Here is a 25302-nt window from a genome sequence, read left to right on the forward strand (position 1 = left end):
GCCACCCAAATGAAACTCCGATGCTTTCTATAATGGGCAGCCAATCTGCCATGCTAGTTTTAGATCTGGGCAGCTAGCTAAAAATCTAGCTGGGAGTTTAAAGGGTCAGCCTGATCATGGGGGATGTCAGCAGAGTTCCCTTTAAGCTGCATGGCTCCACAGCGCTCCATGGAGCCCACACAGCCGGCTTTTCAATGCAAAACTTGTGCATGTGCAGCATTTTGAATGGGTCATGCAGCTCCTTAAAGGGGCCATGCAGTGCCCAAAAAAATTAGAGGGAAGATTGGATGTCACAGAGCTCAGTCACACACAGGTCCCACCTCCTTATGTTATTTGATTGATGCAATGGCAGATTTGGCTGTTATGGAGAGTGAATTTGATCTCATGCTCAGGAACTACAGCTATCTCTCTGTAAATAAAGATCAATATGGTGTCAGCAGGTGCATAATAGACATCATGGAATTAGCTAATTCAAGATCTGCTCTAAATCTGACGTTGAGCAAGCGTAAGTACACAATCTTCTACTACGCACTCCCTGGACGCACCAAGAAGCACATCTTACAATTTTTTTACCCCATTAAGAATTATGCTTGGCATCTAAGCCATGCTCTGCCTGGCCTACCAGCCTCCAATGAAAAGAAGTTCTATTCCCATGCACTCGCATTTATCTTGGTGAACACATTCCCAAGCCAAAGCAGTGCTTTTTGAATACAAGTCAAATGAGCATTATTTGGTTCACAGACTAGTGACAGCAAGTCAGTTCAATGCTTAGGCAAGGTTTCATGACTACCTGTCACGATGAACAAATATAAGCAGCAGGAGTCAAGATTTCTGATTCTGAAGAGCTGAGAATCAAGACAGAAAGTGCTGCTGGAGGGAGAGTGTAAAATAATAAAAGGACAGTTGAAAAGAAATGAAATTGAGGGAAACAATTGACAATGGATTGTTCAGCAGGAGAAGCTATTGGATTTCAGTTTAAGAAGTGAGTTTCATGTGAGATGGGTGCATTGTTTATAGCCTTATCGTTTCTAAGCTACTGTCTTAACTGAATGACGAATGGAAGAGATGTGCTGAACCTTTTGATTACTATACATAGAGTAACTAAACCTAAAATCAATTAGACTTGGCATGAGCAGATATTGAGCCATATAAATAAGTAAAGGACAAAAGCTGAACAAAAACCAGTAAAACTATCAAACATGGGTCACAGCTTTCACACACAGCATCAGTCCTTAAGCTTCACTTCCATTGCAGTCTGTTGCAACATCCAAAGTCAGATCCAACTGAAACTCAATACAAGATCATTATTTTCAGATTGTTGAATTGCTATTTATTATCCCTGCAGATGTAATGTGTAAACCTGTCACTTATCAATAAGTAAAGTCATACACACTAATACAGTAGTCCTGCCCTTCTATGTGTCCGCCTGCATCAACCCAACACTGAACAGAAGCACTTCCCGGCCTACTATGACAACTTCATTCTAGCTATTTCTGCCCTGGGTGGGTGGTGAACCAGGTCAGTATTTCATTTTGACCTTTTTTGGTTAAATTTCTGTGCTCTTCTAGGTGATGGATGTAAATGCAACTAGATCAGGTCTATAGCTGAGCCAGCTGCATGTAAAGCTCAATCTAAGTTACCCCATCTTCCGAAGTGCATCTCTTACTGCATTAGTATGGCATTTTTCCTCACATCAGTCATGCCATGGTTTTTCTGAATGAGCCTGCTAATTTAGAAATAACTGGTCCTAAATTAGGGGGAAATTTCATCCTCTACACCCTTGCTCATGAGGACTTTAACTCAAATTAATCTAATAAAACTCCCAGAAGTACTAGTTTGGTGTCACAAGAACAGGAGCAGACCATTCCGCTCCTTGAGACTGTTCCACCATTCAATTAGATCATGGTGAACATATATAAGCAGCAGGAGACAAGATTTCTGATTTGAAGAGCTGGGAATCAAGACAGATAGTGCTGCAACTCCAGTCCATTTTTCCTGCCTTTGATCCTATCCCTTAAAACCCTTAGCTAACAAAAAATCTGTCGATCTCGGTCTTGAAAATGTCAATTGGCGCAGCATCCACAACAAGCTCACTATTATTCAGTGAAAAATATGGCTGGAATTTTCTCTACCTGGGCGGGTCGGGTGCGGGCGGTCACCATGGCGGGTTGTGACTCTGCTCCTTATTCCATCCCGCTCCAGAGATCAACTTTCCGTTAATGGGGCCTATTAAGGCCACCCTGCACGTTACCCAGCCGAATTAACTGGTGCGGGTCTGATGACTTTATCGATGATGCCTTTTCAGTCGGGATATTTAAAGCAGCCATGGCCACATTGCATTTGAAGCTTCATCTAGGAGTGTGCAGGCAGTACACTGCACCATTGCTGCAAAGAGTGCCAAACCTGACTGCACTGAGACAGAGGGCTGCACTCAGGTTCTCCAATGACTACCTCCATACACTTGTGGAAGGAGTCCAAGCACACTGGTAGGCCTTCTTCCCTTCCAATGGGGAGAAGAGACCTCCTGAGCAAAGCAAAGGAGCTTGGCTCCAAATAGCAGAGGAGGTCAACAGCAGGGATGTAGTCAGGAGGACCTGGGTGCAGTGCCACAGGTCCATCAAGATCCCCCCCACACTGTCCAGGAGGAAGAGGAAGAGACTCCTCAGAGCAGCCTCCAGCATCTGAGGGTGCACAGTCACCAGACATAAGTGCACCCAGCACCAACGCAGATACGCACACCTCGATGGGTCCCACGTGAGATAGAGTAGTGTTGTCATCTGGTGTCTCACAAGTCACAAGTGAGCAAGAGCAGATGGTGGAGACAGGGACAGTAGTGGAGACTCCTCGCCAGAGGATGCAGGACACTCCTAGCTCTGCTCAGCTGCATGCAGGTGCTGAGCCTCAGGGGACATCCAGAAAGAGGGTGATCCTGGAGGTAGAGCAGGAATTGCAGGAGGTTTTGACAGGTATTGCGAGTGCGATGTCTGCAAGTGTGCAGAGAATGGAGGAGTCCATCTCCAACATGAGCACCACCATGTCACAGGCGATGGTGACTGTAGGCTCTTCCATGGATAGGATGGCCACCTGTATGGAGCAGCTAATGCGCCACTCACAGGAACACATGGGCCCCAATTTTCGGCTTGTGTGGGAAATGGTCGGGTTTCCCCGAATGTGGGGTTTCTGACACACATAAAAAAGTGTCAGCCAGCTCCATGCAATTTTCCCTCAAGTGGCCAATTAATTCCCAGCATGTGAGAAGCCTTGCTAATTGTCTAATTCGAGTCAGAAATCCCCACAGTATGATGTCATCATTCGTGGTGCTTTCAAAGTATCCAGCAAGCTTCTCCACCTCTGCAGGCTTCTCAACCACTCTTGCACAATGGCAGAGGAGCCTACACCAGCTGCTGCCAGCGGCAGAGGCCGAGCTGCCTTCAAATTCGACGAGGCTTCACTGCAGGCATTATTGGATGGGGTTAGGGCCCACAGGGAGGTCCTCTTCCCTAGGTCAGGGAGGAAGAGGCCTCCCACTGAGACCAATGCTGCATGGATGCAGGTGTCAGCAGATGCCAACTCGCTGGGAGTCACCAGAAGAACCTTGGCATTACATCTCTATCTCCTTCCTTTACTCCCCCACAGTACCATCCAGAGCCCCCGTCCTCACGATGGAGGAGGAAGAGGCTGTGCAGCCAGACTCCTCAGAGGAAGCTCCATCCTCTGGGGGCGCAGCGTCAGCAGAAGTAAGCGCACCCAGCACCAGCGCAGACACTCACACCTCGGGGGGACCTTCGGGACATAGAGTAGTATTGTCACCTGGTGTTTCACAGCTCACAAGTGAGCCTCAGCAGATTCTGGAGACAGGGACAGCAGTGGAGAGTCCTCGTCGGAGGGCGCAGGACTCTGCCAGCTCAGCTCAGCTGCGCTGCATGTCGACCCTCTGCCTCTGGGTCCATCAGCAAGAGAAGAGGTGATGGATCTCCATGCACAGATGCAGGAGTCTCTGGCAGGTTTTGTCTCCAGGGTCGCTGCGAGTGTGGAGCGAATGGAGGAGTCCATAGCGACCATGAGGTGGAGTCATTGGCGCATGAACGCATCAACATGGAAAGGTTGGCAACCTCCATGGAGGAGATAACTCGCCAGGGTACGGGAAACATGGTGAGTGCTCATAAGAGAATGACATCTCTTGAGGAGTGTTAGATCCGTGTATCTTGATGCTGTGTCCTTCAATAATTAGACAAGAGACTGCAGGGAACGATCAACAGGTGTTTACTGAATGAGGGTTACTCTAGAACTAACTATACAGATCCCTACTCAGGGTTTATGTACAGGTGTGGTCACTGCCGGTACTACAGTATACAGGAGCTATAAAAAGTAGTTCTCCCCTTAAAGGTACATACATTACAATGCCTCCCCTTTTAGATTAACAGTACCATAACACTCATTTAACAATTAAATGTCAAACTAATTACAATTAACACTTTTAACATGCAACATTAACTGAAAATAGTCTATTTATAAATTCAGTCTTTGGGGAGGCTTCCTGATCCTTTCTGGATAGCGCCTTTCCCTCGTGTCTTGCTCTTGGTGCGGAGGCAATTCTGGCCCCCTGTCATCGGTTGGTTCATCCGCTTCCGATGCTACTGTTTCTGGGGTAGATGCGACCTGTACGTCGGGTTCATCACCAGGTACGTATGGGCGAGACATGGGGTTGACTCGTTCCTGTGACTCTAGGATCTGGTCAACATGGCGTCTCACAATGTTCTCCCCAACATCCACTGTGTACATTAGTGGCCCCTGCCGTGTGCATATCGTTCCTGGTTGCCATTTCTCTGTTCGGTAGTCGTGGGCCAAGACTGGTTGCCCTACATTGAAGCTCCTTGTCGGCTTCTCATTGATGTGCTGGAATTGCTTACTCTCAACATCTCTTCGTACATTTGGGGCTAAAAATTCAGTAGGGTTAGCGCCCCATTTGAGGCGCTAGAGGGCCTAGCGCCGGAGTTATGGCCGGTTTGTAAATTCAGTGGGGCCCTGCCATCGGCGTTAGACCGGTTGTGCTGCGCCGGCACCGATGACATCATCGGTGTGCGCAGCGTCCCGGTTGCCGTGGTGACGGGCCCCAACGCCGAAATTGAGTTGCGGCCGCCTCGCCCGTGGCAGCCGCAACTAACGATGTTTCAGCAGAATCCTACGCGAGTTAGCGCCGGCGCATTAAGGTCGCGCGGCGGCCGGCCGCTTGCCCGCCGGCCGCCTGCCCGCACCTCCCTCCCCGGACTCCTCCACCACCCCCCCGCGGAACAGATGCGTCTGGCCTGCGAGCCCGGCACTTCTCCGAGGTGCCGGGCTCATTTTTTTCAAGATTTCAACGGCCAGCGGGCGGGTGCAGGCAGCTCCTCCTTAACTGAAGGAGGAGGCCTGCACTTCCCCAGCCTGCCGCACCGCATCGGGTGCCGCAGCGCCGGAATTGCGCCGCAATGCGGCAGTCAGCGCCCATTTCGAGGCGCTGACACCCTCCTGTAGCGCCGGCAGCCGTTTGGGCGCGGCGCTACTGAATTTTTGGCGCGCGCAGGGGGACCTAGCGCCGGCGCTAAATTTCCGGCGCTAAAGCCCTGGCGCGGCACCAACTGAATTTCTAGGTCTTGGTCTGAGCAAATCCAGACGAGATCTCAACCTTCTGTTAAAGAACATCATGGCCGGGGTCTGGTTGGTGACTGCATGTGTCACATTCCTGTAGGCTCACAGGAAATTGTCCACCTTATGCTGCACTGGAATGTCGTCATCGCACATGGCCTTTACTGCTTATTTTAAGGTTTGTACGAACCTCTCAGCCAATCCATTTGTGGCTGGATGATACGGGGCGGATGTGTAATGCCTTACCCCATTCCTTTTCATAAATCTTCAGAAATCTTCGGACACAAACTGTGGTCCGTTATCAGAGCAAATCTGCTCTGGCAAGCCATTCCTGGCAAAAATGGTCCGTAGGACTGCAATAGTTTTCTCCGTGGTGGTGGAGGACATTTTGATCACCTCAGGCCATTTCGAGTGCGCATCCACGGCTATTAAAAACATTGAGTCCATGAATGGACCAGCAAAATCAATATGCACCCGTTGCCATGGAGATGAGGGCCACTCCCATGGGTGTAGAGGGGCATGTGGTGGTGCATTTTGGACCTTCTGGCATCCTGAGCAGCTCTTTGTCAGGTCCTCGATTTGCTGATCGATCCCCGGCCACCACACAGAAGCCCTAGCAAGGCTTTTCATTTTCACCCCTCCCAGATGACCTTCGTGAAGCTCATTGAGCACTCTCTCCCTTAACTTGGGTGGAATTACCACTCGGGATCCACACATCAAGGTCCCCTGGCATACTGACAGCTGTTCTCTTCTGGATGAGAATGCTGGCAACAGTGAGTCGCCATGTGCTGGCCATCCCTTCACCGTCAAATCATATACCCGAGACAGTGTCGGGTCATTTCAGGTCTCCTTCTCTATACCAGCGTTAGTTACTGGCAAGCATTCAATTATAGTCGAATTAAATATTTCGACAGGATCCACTGCTGGTGCTTCCTCCGCATTAGGCAGTGGCAGGCCTGATAGCCCATCAGCGTTTCCATGCTGTTTCGTGCCCTTATACTCGGTTTCATATTGGTGCGCCCCTAGAAAAAGGGACCATCTTTGTAGCCGTTGCGCAGTCATCACCGGGACGCCCTTCTTTGGATTAAAGATGGAGACAAGCGGTTGGTGGTCAGTCAGCAAGGTGAACTTCTGCCCGTGCAGTTAGTGGTTGAACTTTTTCACTCCCCACACAAGGCTGAGGGCCTCCCTGTCAATCTGGGCGTAGTTGCGCTCGGCTGAGGTTAGTGACCGAGACACAAAGGCTACTGGCCTCTCCGAGCCGTCCGGGAATTTGTGCGACAGCACCGCTCCAATGCCATAGGGTGATGCATCACACGCCAACCGAATTGGTAGTGCTGGGTTGAAATGAGCCAACACCTCTTTTGATGTGATCAATTCTTTGCTCTTCTGGAAAGCTCGTTTACATTCGTCACTCCACTTCCATGGTACCCCCGTTTGCAGTAGGGTGTTCAGTGGGTGTAGTACTGTAGACAAATTCGGCAAGAACTTATGGTAGTAGTTCACCAGCCCGAGGAACGACCTCAGTTGTGACACATTTTCCGGTGCCGGAGCCTTGACTACTGCCTCAATCTTTTCAGGGGACTTATGTAACCCCTCTTTATCAATAACGTGGCCACAATACGAGATCTGCTTCTGGTAAAACTCGCATTTGTGGCGATTAACTCGGAGCCCATATTCCTTCAATCTAGTGAGCACCTGCTCCAGGTTGGCGAGGTGATCACTGTCATTTTCGCCCGTGACCATGATGTCGTCCAAATAACACTGGGTCCCTGGAATCCCTTGCAAGACTTGATCCATTGCCCTTTGCCAAATAGCCGGAGCTGATGCTACCCCGAACACCAGCCGGTTGTATTGATAGAGACTTTTATGAGTGTTGATCGTGAGTTACTGTTTCGAGGCTTCTTCTACCTCCATTTGCAGGTACGCCTGGGCCAGATCACTCTTAGTGAAGCATTTCCCTCCAGATAGCCAGGCGAAAATATCTTCAATCCGCGGAAGCGGATATTGTACAGTGTGAAGGATTGGGTTCACTGACACCTTAAAGTCCCTACAGATGCGAACCTTCTTTGGTTCCCCAGGTGTATTACTCAATGACCTCTTCATTACAGGAATGATGGGTGCAGCCCACTCGCTCCAGTCCACTTTGGACAGTACTCCTGAACGTTCCAAACCTTCCAGCTCTGCTTCGACGGCTCGGCGGATCGCATAAGGTACCGGTCTGGCCTTAAAAAACTTTGGGCTTGCATTTTCCTCTATTTTGATCGTCGCCGTTATGCCTTTTAGTGTTCCGAGTCCCTGCTGGAACACTTCTTGTGCATCAGTTAGCATTTTTGACAGTCGTCCAGGTGTGACATCGTCATCCTTTTTGGCATCTACAGTCAGTGCTTGTATGGAATGCCAATCTAGCTGTATCTTCCGGATCCATTCACGTCCTAGTAGTGGTGGTCCTCCATCTGGCAATACATATAGGTCCATTTTTGGTGTTTCCTTGCCGTTATATATAACGTTCACCCTTATTTTTCCTTTTGGGTAGACTTTTTGCTCCGTGTACGTCTTCAAGACAATCTTTGTATCTCTCAAGGGTATATGTGAGAATAGCTGCTTATAGTCCCTTCGGTTTATGACTGTTAGGGCTGATCCTGTGTCCAATTCCATTTTCACTTGGACTCCTGCTATTTGAGCGTGACCCAGATAGTTTGGTGATCCTCCGTTTTGATCACATTATGTAGTTTCAGACAACCCAGCTCCTTGCTTCCGGAGTCTGTATCACTTTTCTGTTCGTCTGAACCACTCTACGTCACCTTATGTACCTTCTTATACTTCTCCTGTGGAGATTTCTTGCTGCTGGTTTTCTTTGCCGACCTGCAGACTCTTGCTACGTGTCCTACTTTTCCACACTGTCTGCACACTTTGTCCTTGAACCAGCAATCCTTATGGTCGTGTGTTTTTCTGCCGCAGCTATAGCACTTCACTGTTCCATATGACATTTCATTTGTGCCACATTCTTGCGGTCTCCGCTGTATCTCTGCTGCGCCCGTGCTGCTGCTTCATGTGATACTGCAATGCTGAAAGCCTTGTCCAGCGTAAGGTCCTTTTCTGATAGAAGCCATTTCTGGGTTCCTTCACTTTGAAGCCCACACACAAACTTGCCCCTTAAAATATCTGCTAGTCCCGTTCCAAACTGGCAGTGTTTCAATAGCTTGCGCAGTTCCGTTAAATACTCAGCATTACTTTCATCTTTATGTTGGTTCCTTTTGTGAAACTTAAATCTTTCTGCTATCAGCAGCGGTGTGGGGTTTAAGTGGTCCTGGAGGATTGACGCTATGTTTTCAAAATCCTTTTCTACTGGCTTCTCTGGGGTTACTAGGTTTCGTAGTAAGCCATATGTTTTTGCACCCATTGAATTCAACAATACCAGCGCTTCCTTGTCATCTGGCACTTCATTCGCCTTGCAGTATACTTCTATGCGTTCGACATATGTCGTCCAATCTTCGACTTCATTGTCGAACGCTGTGATACTGCCACTCTTCGGCATTTTTGGGTGTGGTTAGACTGGCTTAAAATGGCATCTCCCGCGCTTTCCTTTCTTCCCGCTGCAGCTTAAAATGGCGTCTCCCGCGCTATCCTTTCTTCCCCACTGACGCTGCTCGGCCCTTGAACACCGGCTGCGCTCTGCGCGTTTTCCTGCGGGCCTCTCTCCCCCGTTGACGCTGCTCGGCCCTTGAACACCGGCTGCGCTCTGTGCATTTTCCTGCGCGCCTCTCTCCCCCGTCGATGCTGCTCGGCCTTTTTCTGTGCCGTCGGTCGGCTCTAGCCGCCGCTGTCCGGGAAGGGTCTGCACAGTACCTGTTGCCAGCCCGTTTTGCTGGACCACCGTGACTGGAAAGCCAAGCCTGGTTCTCAAAAGCCTCCCCTGCGATGCTCAAATCTCCGCTGGATGACTGGGGGGTTTCCCGTGGTCGACGCCCGTGCTTCTGGACTCGGCCTTCTTCCACTGTTCTCCAGGAGCGAATCCCTGGGAGGTGATGCAGAGTTGCAGGTAGGTTTGAATCTGCTCGTCACCAATGTTAGATCCGTGTATCTTGATGCTGTGTCCTTCAATAATTAGACAAGAGACTGCAGGGAACGATCAACAGGTGTTTACTGAATGAGGGTTACTCTAGAACTAAATCTACAGATCCCTACTCAGGGTTTATATACAGGTGTGGTCACTGCCGGTACTACAGTATACAGGAGCTGTAAAAAGTAGTTCTCCCCTTAAAGGTACATACATTAAAAGGAGCGTTGGCCATCTGTTGAACAGAGAAACCAGATCTTCATGGAAGTCCTTCTGAGTAGGACTGCCAGTGCAGAAACGGGTCCCCATGGCCCCCTAAAGCGCAGCAAGGTGCTCTCAAGCCACTTCCAAGCGCTGGCCCCTTCTGGCCTGTGCAGCTTCAGGTGAGTGAGCAGCAGCCTGGTGCTCCTGGTGCTCATCATGCTGTTCCTGATTCTGCTGCTGCCGCCTCTGCTGCTGGAGATCCTCTAATGCCAGGAAGGGAAGTTACCAAAGGCCTCCCATGCTTGTGGCAGATTCCTCCGCTGAGGGGGCGCTGAGTTAGGATGGTGAGAGGGGCTTCCCAGGAGCTCACACTGGAGAAGTGTGTGAGGCTCCAACTTTCTACAGCTGCTCCTAAGGCTTCAAAAAGTTCCCCCAAGCCTTGATCAACAACGTCCTGCAGCCTGCAAATGCTGGCTATTTAAATCTCTTCAGCCCTCAGCGACCTGCTGCTGGAAGCAAGCAAGCCAGCTGTTTTCACGCCAGCTCTGATCGGTAGGGTTCCCCGCAGGCATGTTTCATGTGGGGAAAGCCCCAAAGTCGCAACGGCCCCGGAAAATCTTCCTTAACAAGGTGATCATTGGTGATTAGTGCTCTGACGAGCAGTTCCGCCAGCGGCGGCCGGGACTGAAGCGGGTGACGGAGAAACGGCGGTCCGAAAATCAGACGGGACGGGGAACCAGGCGGTGGGGGGGGTCCCGACCCACCCGACCCAGGTCCCGACCCACTTTTTTGCCGATTTTTGGCCCCCGGCCGCCTGAAAAGCCACCCAACGGCGGCCAGAAAATCGACCCCATGGTCTCTGTGGGGAATAGATGGTTATCTATGGAGAATAGATGACAGACGCTCTAGGAGGGAAGTTAACATAGATGTGGGTCCTCATGGCCCCACTGATGTGCAGCAAGGTGCTCTCCAGCTCCTTGCTAGCAGGGAAGCACGGGTGGCCCATGAGAGGGATGATGGTGAGAGGGGACATGGAAGTGAGGACTCCTCTCAAAGCTCTCACACTTCTCCCCCATTGCATCCCACTCAGTCAGAGCTCCAGATGGCTCCTTGGATCGCGATGGCCAAGTCTGCCACTGTTCAGATGCAGGAGAAGACGACTTTGGCGGGGCCATCACAGGCTCCAAAGCGCAGAGGACATCTGCCAAAAGTGTCTATGCAGTCACAGCAGGGAAGTCAGCAGCCTTCCTTTACCTCTGCTGAAGCCACAGGGGTAGCACCTCGTAGAAGTATGCATAAGAGAAAGATGAAACACAAGTAGATGCACAAGGGTAGCCACTTGGGTGTTTTATTAAATGTTTCTGTAAAGGTTCCGCTACTGTGATGTCACAGGCAAAATCTTTATTTTCAACACTTTCCGGTCATGCACAAATTTGTGTGCACCTTTGGAAGTGGCTTAGTGAGTTGGAGTGAATGGTGAGACATAACGTTACCTCCAGCAATGGTGGTCACTGTAAAAGGAATGGCTTGGTCATTGCAGGGATGCTTTATGGTGTTGTGATTCTGGCACAGTATGTGGCAGCCATATGGGTGTACTGTGTAAAGTTAAGTAAATCTGGCCATGATGAGCCCAATCCTGGCCTCCTGGGCAGCAATGTGCTCGGGCGCTGCTGGGATCTGGACCGCAGGTTCCTCCTGCTCCTCATCTTCCAGCTGATGCTCCTCCTCCTCCTCTGAAGAGGCTGTGTACACAGTGCCTTGCTCCTCACACAGCGCTAATCCTCGCTGCTGCCCTATGTTGTGTAGGGCACAGCAGACCACGATGATTTTGGAGACCCTGGCTGGTGCGTACTGAAGGGCTCCACCAGATCTGTCAAGGCATCTGAAGCACAATTTCAGCATGCCTATTGTTTGTTCTATGTCACATCTGGTGGAAATGTGGCTTTCATTATATTTCTCCTCAGACTCAGTACGTGGCCTCCTCAAGGGTGTCATGAGCCACGTCTTCTGTGGGTAGCTCCTGTCTCCAAGCAGCTAGCTGGGAAGTCTCCTTCAAGGAGCAAAGAGCTGAGGGAGGGTGGACTGGCGCAGGATGAAAGAGTCATGGCAGCTGCCTGGGAACCTGACACACACATGCATGACGATCTTCCTGTGGTTGCAGACCAGCTGCACATTGAGGGAGTGAAAGCCCTTGTGGTCGATAAAGACTCCTGGGTGATGATGGGATGCCCTGATGGCTACATGTGTGCAGTCGATGATGCCCTGCACCCATGGGAAGCCAGCCAGAACGGCAAAGCCGAGTGCACGCTCAGCAACACTGGCTTCATCAGTGGCAAAGTTGATACAATTGGCGGACTTGTCAAACAGGGCATCGGTGATTTGTGTGATGCATCTGTGGGTGGCCAACTGTGAGATCCCACAAATATCTGCTGCAGATCCCTGGAAGGAGCCTGAAGCGAAGAAGTTGAGGGCGTTGGTGACGTTGACAGCCACTGGTAAGGGGTGTCCACCCATTCCTCTGGGCTGCAGGTCTTGCTCCAATAATGTGCAAATGTCTGCGATGACCTGGCACGATAGCCTGAGCCTCCTTTGGCACTGCTGCTCAGTCATGTTGAGGAAGCTCATCCCTGCCTGTCTACCCTGTGTTGGGGGAATCGCCTCCAGCGCGGTGCAGCCCTGCACTGATGCCCTCTGTCCTGTGCAGCGTCAGGTGGTAGAGAAGGTTGGTGGTGTTGTTGTTGGTGCTGCTGGTGTTGGGACTCATTGTGGTCCAATTCTGAGGACCAAGGTGAGACAGTATAAATGGCACCCATGCTGATGTAATAGATGGCAGGTCAAGCAGAGAAGACAGAAGAAATCTGCCAACGGTGAGATAGGTTCTACCAATGAGGTGGCAGTGGATCCCGACTTTGCAGGAAACACTTGCAACCTCTAAGAAGGCTAAATCTGTGCTGACAATGCAGTCAGCAACAGCATCTGCCTTAGGAAAGTGATCAGCTGTCAGGTGGGAGACTTTATTGTACTTTTCATGCTGTGCATTAATAAGCTGGATCAATGGCCACTCAACTTCTGCCTCAGGTTTACAGATGTGGTTCCCGAGCTAAGTGATTCCCGTGCTCATCCAGTGAAATTTGAAAGGTAGGGTTAAAAAGACTCTTAAGGGTCTGACAAGTACCTCATAATGATTTAAATTAGCTCGCCCGCCTCTGCTGTTCGGGTCGCTGCTGTGCCGGCAAACGTGCTCGAGGGAAAGGTGCGGGGGGGTGGCGGGATGACGGCACGTTCCTGACCCGCTCCAAGCTATTCCAAATTTCCCACCCGACCCGTCTCCAGTTGCGCCCGAACGGACCCCAGAAAATTCTGGCCGAATTCTCTACTAGCAGATGTCCCATGGTGTCACTAATAGTGAACCAGGTGCTAGTTGTACAGGGCCTTGGTGAGACCACATCTTGAGTATTGTGTGCAGTTTTGGTCGCCTTATCTGAGGAAAGATGTTCTTGCCATGGAGGGAGTGCAGCGAAGAGTCACCAGACTGATACCTGGGATGGCAGGAATGACGTATGAGGAGAGATTGGGTCGATCGGGCTTATACTCGCTGGAGTTTAGAAGAATGAGAGGGGATCTCGTTGAAACTTATAAAATTCTAACAGGACTAGACAGACTAGATGCAGGAAGGATGTTCCCGATGGCCGGGGAGTCCAGAACCAGGGGTCACAGTCTAAGGATAAAGGGTAAGCCATTTAGGACTGAGATGAGGAGGAATTTCTTCACCCAGAGAGTGGTGAACCTGTGGAATTCTCTACCACAGAAGGCAGTGGAGGCCAATTCATTAAATATATTCAAGAAGGAGTTGGATATATTTCTTAAGGCTAAAGGGATCAAGGGATATGGGGAGAAGGCAGGGACAGGGTACTGAATTTGGATGATCAGCCATGGTCTCATTGAATGGCAGAGCAGGCTCGAGAGGCTGAATGGCCTACTCCTGCTCCTATCTTCTATGTTATGTTTCTATGTTTCCAAGGGCAGGAGCATCATACCATCTAAAACAGTGACATTTCCCACAACACATAATGCCAGTGGGGCCTTGAACACAGCCGGTGGCTAATCAGACATTGTGAGTGCACGGCCCACGATTTTCCAACAAACCACCCATTATGTTGGAGGCCCTGCTGATGGAAAGTTCCACTCAGTGTATTCTTTATCTGCTCAATTGTAGGCGTGCGTCCCTTTAAAATTACAAAGATCAATTTCCGTTCAGTAAAAACTTGGTGAGTTCATACAATGGTTAATCCAGAGGCTGCAAGCATCTTAGTCCCATTATTTTATATATCTGGAGTCTCTTAGATTATTTTACATTTTTTAGACTCATGGCACATAAATATGGTATGACACCAGAACTGTGATGGATAAGAAATGTCCGCCAGATGCACTATTTTTATAATAGAGACAGAGGGCGTGAATCTCCAAAAGGGTTCTTTTGCTTGTCTGCCATAACTTTAGTGGAGGAGCCGTGAAGTCCCCAAAAAATGGTAAAAAGAGTTTAATTTGTTTTTTCAGGGTTTTTGCGGCTCTATCACTGAAGTTGGTGCAGATGAGTTGGAGGACCCATGCAGAAATTCACCCCCATAGACTTTATCTATCATGTATTACAAGTAGGTGAACCAACTGAACACTCTTTGAAGTAATATTATGTCGGCTTTTTTTGTTGCTTAGTAATTGAAATTTCTAATGTCCAAAATAAGACTTTAAGCAAATCTGTAGCAGTTCGGGCGAAATCCGACCGGGAGTCCACTGGAACAGCTTTGGGGACAGAGCGAGCAATGCATGCAAAAGAATGAGAGAGTGGGAACGAAGTGGAGAGACAGTTAGTTGAGGTGAGTTTTTTTTTGTCCGTGTGCAATAACACAAAAGATCAATTATTATATTATAATATACATGGTCTGCTACGTGGTATAATGCTCCTGTCTTTAAAAAACAGCCTGTCCCCAGACTCACGGTAAGCAACACCAGAGATCTATTAGTATTTTCATTATCTTGGGGCAGGTTTTAAGCACATGAATGAATGGACACAGTGGAGACATAATTAAAGGATGATTGTCTGACCCAATCGTAACAGGTAGGTCCAAAGTATTTCTCTTTATTTTGTTTAATTAAAAAATTGGGTGGGCATGATTAAAAAGGGCTGGAATTATAGTCTACGAAAGATTTCAGTTGTTGAAGAAGGGGTGGGGAGGCAGATAGTAATATTAAGGTATTGGAATGGCATTCAGTGCAGCCTTGAGTTGTCTCTTTCCAGGTCAGGAATACCAGGATTGGGTGGGCAATCATCCAACACATACTGTGTTTACCTAAAATAGCTGTGGTAAAATTAAATCATTACTACCGCTGTAGATGCAAAATTGAAAATAGTGTACAGGCCCAGCATTCTCACACTCCCAGCAGCCGCTTTTAGTTTGAAGCTCACAATGGGTGGAGCACACCCACCACCTGCCAATTGTTAAGGCCATGAGGCCTGAGCCGTTTTGAGGCCTGGGCTTCCCTTACACATAGCCGGGCAACAATCTGTGAGCACCAAACCAGCTCTCTGAGGCAGCTTGCTGGTTGTGTTGGAGCCTGGGGTGAGGGGACGCGATCCTGGGGGGAGGGGACGCGATCCTCGGGGGGGGGGGGACGCGATCCTGGGGGGAGGGGACGCGATCCTGGTGGGAGGGGACGCGAGACGCGATCCTGGGGGGAGGGGACGCGATCCTGGGGGGAGGGGACGCGATCCTGGGGGGGGGGGGACGCGATCCTGGGGGGGGGGGGGACGCGATCCTGGGGGGGGGGACACAATCCTGGGGGGAGAGGACGCGAGACACGATCCTGGTGGAAGGGGACGCGATCCTGGGGGGAGGGGAGGCGATCCTGGGGGGGGGACGCGGTATCCTGGGGGGAGGGGACGCGATCCTGGGGGGAGGGGACGCGATCCTGGGGGGCGGGGGGACGCGATCCTGGGGGGCGGGGGGACACGATCCTGGGGGGAGGGGACGCGATCCTGGGGGGAGGGGACGCGATCCTGGGGGGAGGGGACGCGAGACGCGATCCTGCTGGAAGGGGACGCGATCCTGGGGGGAGGGGACGCGATCCTGGGGGGAGGGGACGCGATCCTGGGGGGCGGGGACGCGGTCCTGGGGGGAGGGGACGCGATCCTGGGGGGTGGGGGGACGCGATCCTGGGGGGCGGGGGGACGCGATCCTGGGGGGAGGGGACGCGATCCTGGGGGGTGGGGGGACGCGATCCTGGGGGGCGGGGGGACGCGATCCTGGGGGGAGGGGACGCAAGTCTGGGGGGGACACGATCCTGGTGGAAGGGGACGCAATCCTGGCCGGGGGGCGGTGGATGCGATCCTGGTGGAAGGGGACGCAATCCTGGCCGGGGGGGGGTGGATGCGATCCTGGTGGAAGGGGACGTGATCCTGGGGGGCGGGGACGCGATCCTGGCCGGGGGGGGGGGGGTGCGATCCTGGTGGAAGGGGACGCGATCCTGGGGTGCAGGGGGGGGCGGGGGGGGCGATCCTGGGGGGCGGGGGGGGTGCGGGCAGAGGGGTAAGAACCTCGCACGGGCTGGCAGTGGAGTTTTTTTTTCTGGAGCCAGGAACAGCACTTCTGTTCCTCCTGGACCCCACAAAAAAATAAAAGCTGAAAATAAATTTGGGCTGTGTTCTCAGAAGTCTCCAGCGGTTCCTTTAAGGACTGCCAGATAGACCACTCAGCACCGGTCCAAATGGACTACCATTAGCTTAGTTGTACCTTACATTGTAATTGGGGTTCTGTGCAAGTCAGAGGACCTCAATTTGTGTAAATACACGTGGTCTCCCGCTTGAATCAAGCACGCGTTCTGGCTGCTGAAGCTGGCAGAAGCCTGAGCGCCAGTGTAAGCAGGGCAGCATGTGACTCGATGCCATCATCCGGCCACGAGCACCCTGTTTACAGCAGGCGATGGCACTAAAAATTGGCCCTATATAATTTTATAGCCCAGAAATAGGGCACTTGGCCCATTGTGACTGTGCCAACTCTCTTGAAGAACTATTCAATCAGTCCCATTTCCTTGTCCTTTTAATTGTTTTTGATTTTGAATAGTTATCCACCTCCCTTTTAAAAGCTATTGTGGATTCTTCGTCCATCACTGCCTATGGTAGGGCATTCAATGTCCTAACAGTCCTCTGCGTAAAGACATTTCTCCAAACCTCTCTCATTGCCCTTTCGGTGATGTTCTTAAATTTATGCTCTATTATTAGAGGAAATAGTTTTTGCTGATTTACCTTATAAAAACCTCTTCAAAACTTTGAATATCTGGATAGAATACAAGGATCAGCTGACTGTATGAGCAGAGAGCCACGTCTAAACTCCAACCTTCCTTTTCTTTTTTATTGTATTATCATAGCTTCCCCAAACTTAGGGTTCGTTGAAGTTGGGCGGAAGGAGGCTCGTGTGGAGCATAAACACTGGCATAGACCAGCTGGGTTGAATGGCTCGTTTCTATGCTGTAAATTCTATGTAATCTCTTGATCCTCTTAAATCCAATTGCACCAGCCTAAACGGTCTTCCTCCTTTCTACAGTCTCAATGTGTTAACACCAAGAATTGACATATTCTATACAAATCCACCTCTTTTTCAAGACTTGAAAAATGCAGAGCTTATTCCCCCAATTTTCCATTCCTGAACATTTACATGGTCTAAAACCCAAAGCTCAACAGCACCTTACCACTACCTCTTGGTTAATCACAGTTTCACTTCGACTCTAAGAACATAAGAACATAAGAAATAGGAGCAGGAGTAGGCCAATCGGCCCCTCGAGCCTGCTCCACCATTCAATAAGATCATGGCTGATCTGATCCTAACCTCAAATCTGTTGAACCTTGCTGGTGCAATACCCGAGAGGCCTTGCTCCTTCACTCAAGTTTTTGAATTTAATATATCTAGAAATGGGTTATCAATCAACAACCTTAAAATAGGCTCCTGTATGTTTGTGTGTGGAGTTGGGGTGGTGAGAGGAAAGATATACCAACATCACAGATATGTCGAGGCAAGAGCTCTCCTGGTGTTAAAAATGTTGTCTACCTTGACCCAAGTCAAAGTCTACATTTTCAAAGATTTCTCACAGCAGATAGCATTAGGAACTTTTACTCCATCAAAAAGCATTGTGGCTGCAATTCATCAAAACAGTGGGTCGAATCCAGTGATCTGAAGTTTAATCTTTTCACCTATAACTGCAGGACGACCGTGACATTTACCCAAGACTGCTCTCGGCTTCCTTCCCTTTACAAAGTACAGCACAACCTAATCAAGGTCCGACCCAGCTGTCATGAAGTTTTCACCAGCTGCTCTACGTTGTAAGGAGAGGTTGTGTGTGAAGTTTTTCTTTTCAAATTTGTAAAACTTGGCTGGCAAACAAGGGGCCGTCGGCTTCATAAAGAGCAGCTCCTGCTCCCATGTAAAAATCGATCCTCATTTTGCCCCAACCTGGCTGGATAATCATAACTACTCACAAAAGTCATGTCAGCAAGTAAGTGAGAAACAAAAAACTTTGTTAGCAGTCCATATTGGGAGATTTCCGTGGCGGTTATTCCCCTGGTATTCCGCCAGTAGGGTGCAAGATGGATGATAATTTTCCAATAATGAACAAAATTAACAGGCAGACCCTTTCCATTATTGCTTATAAATCTACAGCACTCCTGTTGAACAGGGTTTTAGCTGAAGTGCATTTCTTAAGTGATTTTTCTTTTTTTTTAAATTGAAATTAATAGCCTGGAACACAAGGAATGGAAAGTAATTTAATTTTTAAATTAATTCCAATTTATTCTGTCATTGGTTTTTACCTTGCAGAATGTTTATTTGCTGAATTTTTTGATGATTTTCACCACACAACATCAATAAGAGTAAACCGGGAACAATAACCAGCTTGCAGCTAAAAATTTAAAAAACTCATTATTTCCAGTGTGAAGAAAATTGTAAGAACGGCATTGTACCTTAATTCTTAACTTTCTCAATAGACAGGAGAGCATACAATTATCAGAATTCCTGCTATGCCTAGCAGGGAAAAATTAAAATAATATGTAACGTTCACCCAGTTGAATAAATAGAAACTCCTTACAGTTGCGGGTGATTACACTTCAAAAAGTATTTCATTGGCTGTAAAGCGCTTTGAGGTGTCCGGTGGTCATGAAAGGCACTTTATAATTGCAAGTCTTTCTTTCTTTCGAACCCTTACATTGCTGTATAAATTGGAACTGCACATATTTACATGGTGATTAACCCTTACTGGGCTGAGGGGGATTCAGCGATCCTGGCACTTAGGACCGCTGTGCGCCCACAAGACTCTGCGCTGACAGAATAAGTAAACTGGCATCACCGATTATTATGCTCCCAATACAGTTTCAGGCGCGCAGGGAGCCCTCAGCGGTTCAGATGCTCATATCTTTAAAAGTGGGAAGACAAGTTGATCAAGCTGTTTATGGGACCCTAAGTTTCATGACAACAACTTGCATTTATGTAGCGCCTTTAACGTAGGGAAAAAAACATCCAACGACACTTCATAGGTGCTAATCAAAGAACGGATGGCCAAAGAAGTGGGTTTTAAGCATGGCCTTCAAAGAGGAGCGGGAGATTGCCAGGCAGATGAGTGTAGAGAGAGAATTCCAGAGCATAGGGCCCAGGTGCCTGAAGGCATAAATAGAGGCATTGAGTAAAAGATCAGAGACAATGCCACATCTACATAAATTATTGATTAGGCTGTGGTTATAATATTGTGCCCAGTTTTGAGTACCTTACTTCAGTAAGGATGTCAAGGTCATGGAGATGATGCAAGTGATAAGAGACTTTACTTGTGAAGAGAGACTAGAGAAACAGTCTCTTTTTACTACAGTAAAATAAGTTTAAAAGGAGATCTGGTAGAAGTGTTGAAAATGTTCTTTCCTCCCCTCCCCGCTTTCCCTGCCCCTGCACTTGCTTAAAAACCTGTTACATCTTTAACTTTTTCCAGTTCTGACAGAGGGTCATCGACCTAAAATGTTAACTCTGTTTCTCTCTCCACAGATGCTGCCTGACCTGTTGAGTATTTCCAGCATTTTCTGTTGCTATGTCAGATTTCCAGCATCCGCAGTATTTTGATTTTGTAGTAATCCAGAGGCCTGGACTAATGATCCGGAGGTGAGAGTTCAAATCCCACCATGGCAGCTGGGAAATTTAAATTCAGTTAATTAAATAAAATCTGGAATAAAAAGCTAGGATCAGTAATAGTGACCATGAAACTATTGGATTGTCATAAAATCCCTAGGATGGAAATCTGCCGTCATTACCCAGACCCACAACAATGTGGTTGACTCTGAAATGGCGGCTTGCCACCACCTTCTCAAGGGCAAGTAGACATGGGCAATAAATGCTGGCCTTGCCGGCGACGCCTCCGTCCCATGAATAAAAAAAAGGAACTAATGAGCATGCGTGGGAAGGGGGTATGATCCGTGTTGACACGATGACGTAGCCATACGTACTTACGCATTAATCGCACATGGTAGAAACGTGCTTACACATTGACCACATGCTTATTACGTGATTACCCATATAAAGATATTGCACCCTGCACTATAGCAATTCTACCTAGTGTTATATAGAGCTACAATGAGCAGTTTTAATTACAGTTTACAACGCCCGATGAGGTCTCTGTTCGTGAGTTTTTGGGTACCAATCTCATGAGCGCTACATGTAATGGATTGTACAAGTGTGTTCATTTATAAAGATTATTAATCAGATGGCTCTGTCTGTCGAGTATGCATGCCTGTAGTAGAAGGGCAGAATAAGGATTATCCTAAGCTCAACATTATAGAGTTCATTTTTTGTTCTTTTGCTTAAACCTGGTTAATCGCTCTGCTTTTGTCTGCACATCTGATGATTGTGGGGATCTGATCTTTGTGTCATGAATAGGGGCTGACAATGAGATACAAGCTACATAATAGAACAAAGTCTTTTATCAGGTGTGCAGTATACACGCATTGACACTGAGTGAAACAAAAGTTTCTCAGTTTCAGTCACGAATGAAGTATCTATTTCTCCCTTGTGTATACTGCATATATACACACAGGATCTGACACTGGCACCCAAAAGGTGTACAGTACCACACAGGAGTGAATCATTCGCTTTAATCCGGTATGCACTTTATATATACAGGACTAAACAGTAGCGCAGATGAAGGTGTTATTTTTCTTGAACACAACTAAATGGGTTGCTAGGCCAATTCTGAGGGCATTCAGAGTGAACCACATCGTCTAGAATCACATGTAGGCCAGGCTGGATAAGGGATGGCAGATTCCCTTCCTGAAGGACATTAAGGAAGCAGTTAGGTTTTTACAACAATCCAGCAGTTTTCATGGTTATTCTTTCCTGCTGCCAGCTCACAAATTACCAGATTTATTTCATTCTGTTTCCGCACTTGCCATGGTGGGATTTGAAATCCTGACCCCTGGGTTATTGGTATAGTACCACAAGGGCCAACAGTGCCATTCCCTCAAAGGCAGTAAAATCATTTATTTTTACTGCATGTAAAAGGTACATGGTAAAAGGTATAAGGGCTGACAATGATGCACACAGAAACTAGCAGTGAATCATCCTCTTTAACCTGATGTGTTCTTCACTAAATCAGCACTTTAAATATTGGCCCAGAAATTCGGGTCTCCACGGGTAAGTACGCATGGGGTACTCACCCGTAAGCCCAATGGAAGTGCCGGTTTCCTGCATGCACTGCGCATGTGCGGGAAACCGGCACTTCCGTTCCCCTGAACGAAGGGGTTCAGAGTTCCAACGCATGCGTGGGAGAGGCTGCGTGTGCGCATCGAACTTAGTTTTTTTTTACAGGTTTTCCCGGGAGGGTAAGTCTGCAGAATTTACACATATAAAAAGCAGGCGTAAGGCCTGCTTTTACAAGGTAAGTGGTGAATTAATTAAAATTAAAACATTTTTTCCACAGGCTTATTATTTTAAAATACTTTAAGTTTATTTTTAGCCCCGTTAGAAAATAAAATTATTTTTTTCAAAAATTTAAATTATTGTTTAAAATAGTTATTTCATGTCATTTATAGTTTATTTTAAAAATGTGATTTAAAAAAAAAAATTATTTGAAGATTTAGTGATGTTTTGGGGCCCGTAGTATTTATAAGTTTTGACAGCTCCTCCTGTCAATCTTATGAATGGAGCATTCCCTGCTCCGATTGGCTCTCCATGGCCCACGTGATCCCAGGGGCCGCATCGAACTAACTGCGGCCCTGGGATACGCAAGCACAGCGCGCTGGCAGCTGGAGCAGGCCCAGGATCGGAATTCCACGCAAGCCCACAGCTCAACGGCCGGCGCGCAAGCTAAGTGCAGGTCGGGGGCTTGCACCCGCGGGAAGCCCCCGACCCGAATTTCTGGGCCATTAAGTCAGGGTGTTACTTATCAGACCTGAACCATTTTCGAAGAAGGAGCTAAGCATACATTAGAAATATGTAAAATGAATGGAGAATAAGGACTGCCTGCTGATATCGTGAAATATTTAATATTTACTGTCGTTGTGTTTCAGTTCCAGTCAGCACATCAAGACTTGTTTTTCCTTCACACTTTACTTCTCTGTAATTCACGGAGCAAGGGAATGCTGGAGACTCACCCGCAGAACATCACGATGTTGTAGAGGGAGGGGTTATCTGGTAGAGGCACGGTCTGCTGCAGGCACAGCTGCTCACAACCACCATTCATCCCGTCCGAACAGTCAATGCCAATGTGTCGGTCATAACAGCCGGAGCCATCCTTCATTGGGCTGAGTCCCAGAGGGCACTGCAAGAAAAGCAATGGGACAAGAACGGTTACAGAATGAATAAGAGATGACCCACGGTGTAAGTAATAAAACAAAAATGTGATAGGATTGAACGATGTGCCGATTATGGGCAAGCAATATTAATAAGCAAGCGACTGTCAGCCTGTGCAGTACTTCTGTTTCTTTGATCATAATAACAATGCACCAAATAGTCTTTAACCCTCTTTTGTATTTCACCCAATGGATTCCATCAGCTTTTTATGGTCCAAAGACACCTTTTAACACTATTACGTCCATTGATGTACTCTGAGTAAGGATACTGGGGAAAAGGTTCAAGCCTGATATCAAATCTAGGGATATTGCAGGAGCGAGTTAGAGGTTGGAATCTAATTGAAGGGCAGAGATGGTTTATCGATATATTATTAAAAATCTTGCATTAGGCACACACTTCCTGTCCATAAACTCTATTTCCTGCTGTTGTGATCTCTGGTTAACATTTAATGTAAAACAAGTATGTAGCCATTTGAAATGTCCACGCTTGCTGTCAGCATAGTTTCAGACACCAGCCACTGGATGCTGCAGTGGTGCCTCCCCAGTCTGTCTTCCAGCTCCCGGGCTCTTTGGCCTCCCCAGCCTTGTCCCACTCCTACTCACCGCCCTGGGTCTTGGCTTTCTCTTTTAAATTTTTAACATCTATGGTAAGGCTTCTGTTGTGTCTGTGTATAATAAGACACAGACTGCAGGAGAAACGGTACAACAGGTGTTTACTGAATGAGGGTTACTCCAGAACTAACTGTACAGATCACTACTCAGGGTTTATATACAGGTGTGGTCACTGCCGGTACTACAGTATACAGGAGCTATAAAAAGTAGTTCTCCCCTTAAAGGTCCTCCCCTTTTAGATTAACAGTACCATAACACTCATTTAACAATTAAATATCAAACTAATTACAATTAACACTTTTAACATGCAACATTAGCTGAAAATAGTCTATTTATAAATTCAGTCTTTGGGGAGGCTTCCTGATTCTTTCTGGATAACGCCTTTCCTGAGTGTCTCGCTCTTGGTGCGGAGGCGATTCTAGCACCCTGACGTCAGTTGATTCATCAGCTTCCAATGCTGTTGTTTCTGAGGTAGATGCGACCTGTACGTCGGGTTCCTCACCAGGTACGTATGGCCGAGACATGGGGTTGACTCGTTCCTGTGACTCTAGGGTTTGGTCAGCATGGCGTCTCACAATGTTCTCCCCAACATCCACTGTGTACATTAGTGGCCCCTGCCGTGTGCATATCGTTCCTGGTTGCCATTTCTCTGTTCGGTAGTCGCGGGCCAAGACTGGTTGCCCTACATTGAAGCTCCTTGTCAGCTTCTCATTGATGTGCTGGAATTGCTTACTCTCAACATCTCTTCGTACATTTGGTCTGAGCAAATCCAGACGAGATCTCAACCTTCAGTTAAAGAACATCATGGCCGGGGCCTGGTTGGTGACTGCATGTGTCGTATTTCTGTAGGCTAACAGGAAATTGTCTACCTTACGCTGCAGTGGAATGTCATCATTGCACATGGCCTTTACTGCTTTTTTAAACCTCTCAGCCAATCCATTTGTGGCTGGATGATACGGGGCGGATGTGTAATGCCTTACCCCATTCCTTTACATAAATCTTCGAAACTCTTCGGACACAAACTGTGGTCCGTTATCAGAGCAAATCTGCTCTGGCAAGACGTTCCTGGCAAAAATGGTCCGTAGGACTGCAATCGTTTTCTCCGTGGTGGTGGAGGACATTTTGATCACCTCAGGCCATTTTGAGTGCGCATCCACGGCTATTAAAAACATTGAGTCCATGAGTGGACCATCAAAATCAATATGCACCCGTTGCCATGGAGATGAGGGCCACTCCCATGGGTGTAGAGGGGCATGTGGTGGTGCATTTTGGACCTTCTGGCATCCTGAGCAGCTCTTTGTCAGGTCCTCGATTTGCTGATCGATCCCCGGCCACCACACAGAAGCCCTAGCAAGGCTTTTCATTTTCACCCCTCCCAGATGACCTTCGTGAAGCTCATTGAGCACTCTCTCCCTTAACTTGGGTGGAATTACCGCTCGGGATCCACACATCAAGGTCCCCTGGCATACTGACAGCTGTTCTCTTCTGGATGAGAATGCTGGCAACAGTGAGTCGCCATGTGCTGGCCACCCCTTCACCGTCAAATCATATATCCGAGACAGTGTCGGGTCATTTCGGGTCTCCTTCTCTATACCAGCGTTAGTTACTGGCAAGCATTCAATTATAGTCGAATTAAATATTTCGACAGGATCCACTGCTGGTGCTTCCTCCGCAGTAGGCAGTGGCAGGCGTGATAGCCCATCAGCGTTTCCATGCTGTTTCGTGCCCTTATACTCGATTTCATATTGGTGCGCCCCTAGAAAAAGGGACCATCTTTATAGCCGTTACGCAGTCATCACCGGAACGCCCTTCTTTGGATTAAAGATGGAGACAAGTGGTTGGTGGTCAGTCAGCAAGGTGAACTTCTGCCCGTGCAGATAGTGATTGAACTTTTTCACTCTCCACACTAGGCTGAGGGCCTCCCTCTCAATCT

The 25302-nt window shown here is 48.3% G+C and overlaps 1 protein-coding gene across 1 annotated transcript in view; it reads right to left on the bottom strand.

Annotated features, from left to right (window-relative positions):
- astn1 (astrotactin 1) overlaps positions 1-25302 on the bottom strand; it is a 3287998-nt gene that overhangs the window by 1857992 nt on the left and 1404704 nt on the right. The window contains exon 10 of the mRNA XM_085982255.1: positions 22560-22726. Within this exon, the coding sequence (XP_085838381.1) occupies positions 22560-22726 (167 nt within the window). The remainder of the gene's footprint in view (positions 1-22559; positions 22727-25302) is intronic.

The sequence above is a fragment of the Somniosus microcephalus genome, chromosome 3, assembly GCF_052327205.1.
Source record: "Somniosus microcephalus isolate GS21.2 chromosome 3, FLI_Smic_1.0, whole genome shotgun sequence".
Lineage (NCBI taxonomy): Eukaryota > Metazoa > Chordata > Chondrichthyes > Squaliformes > Somniosidae > Somniosus > Somniosus microcephalus.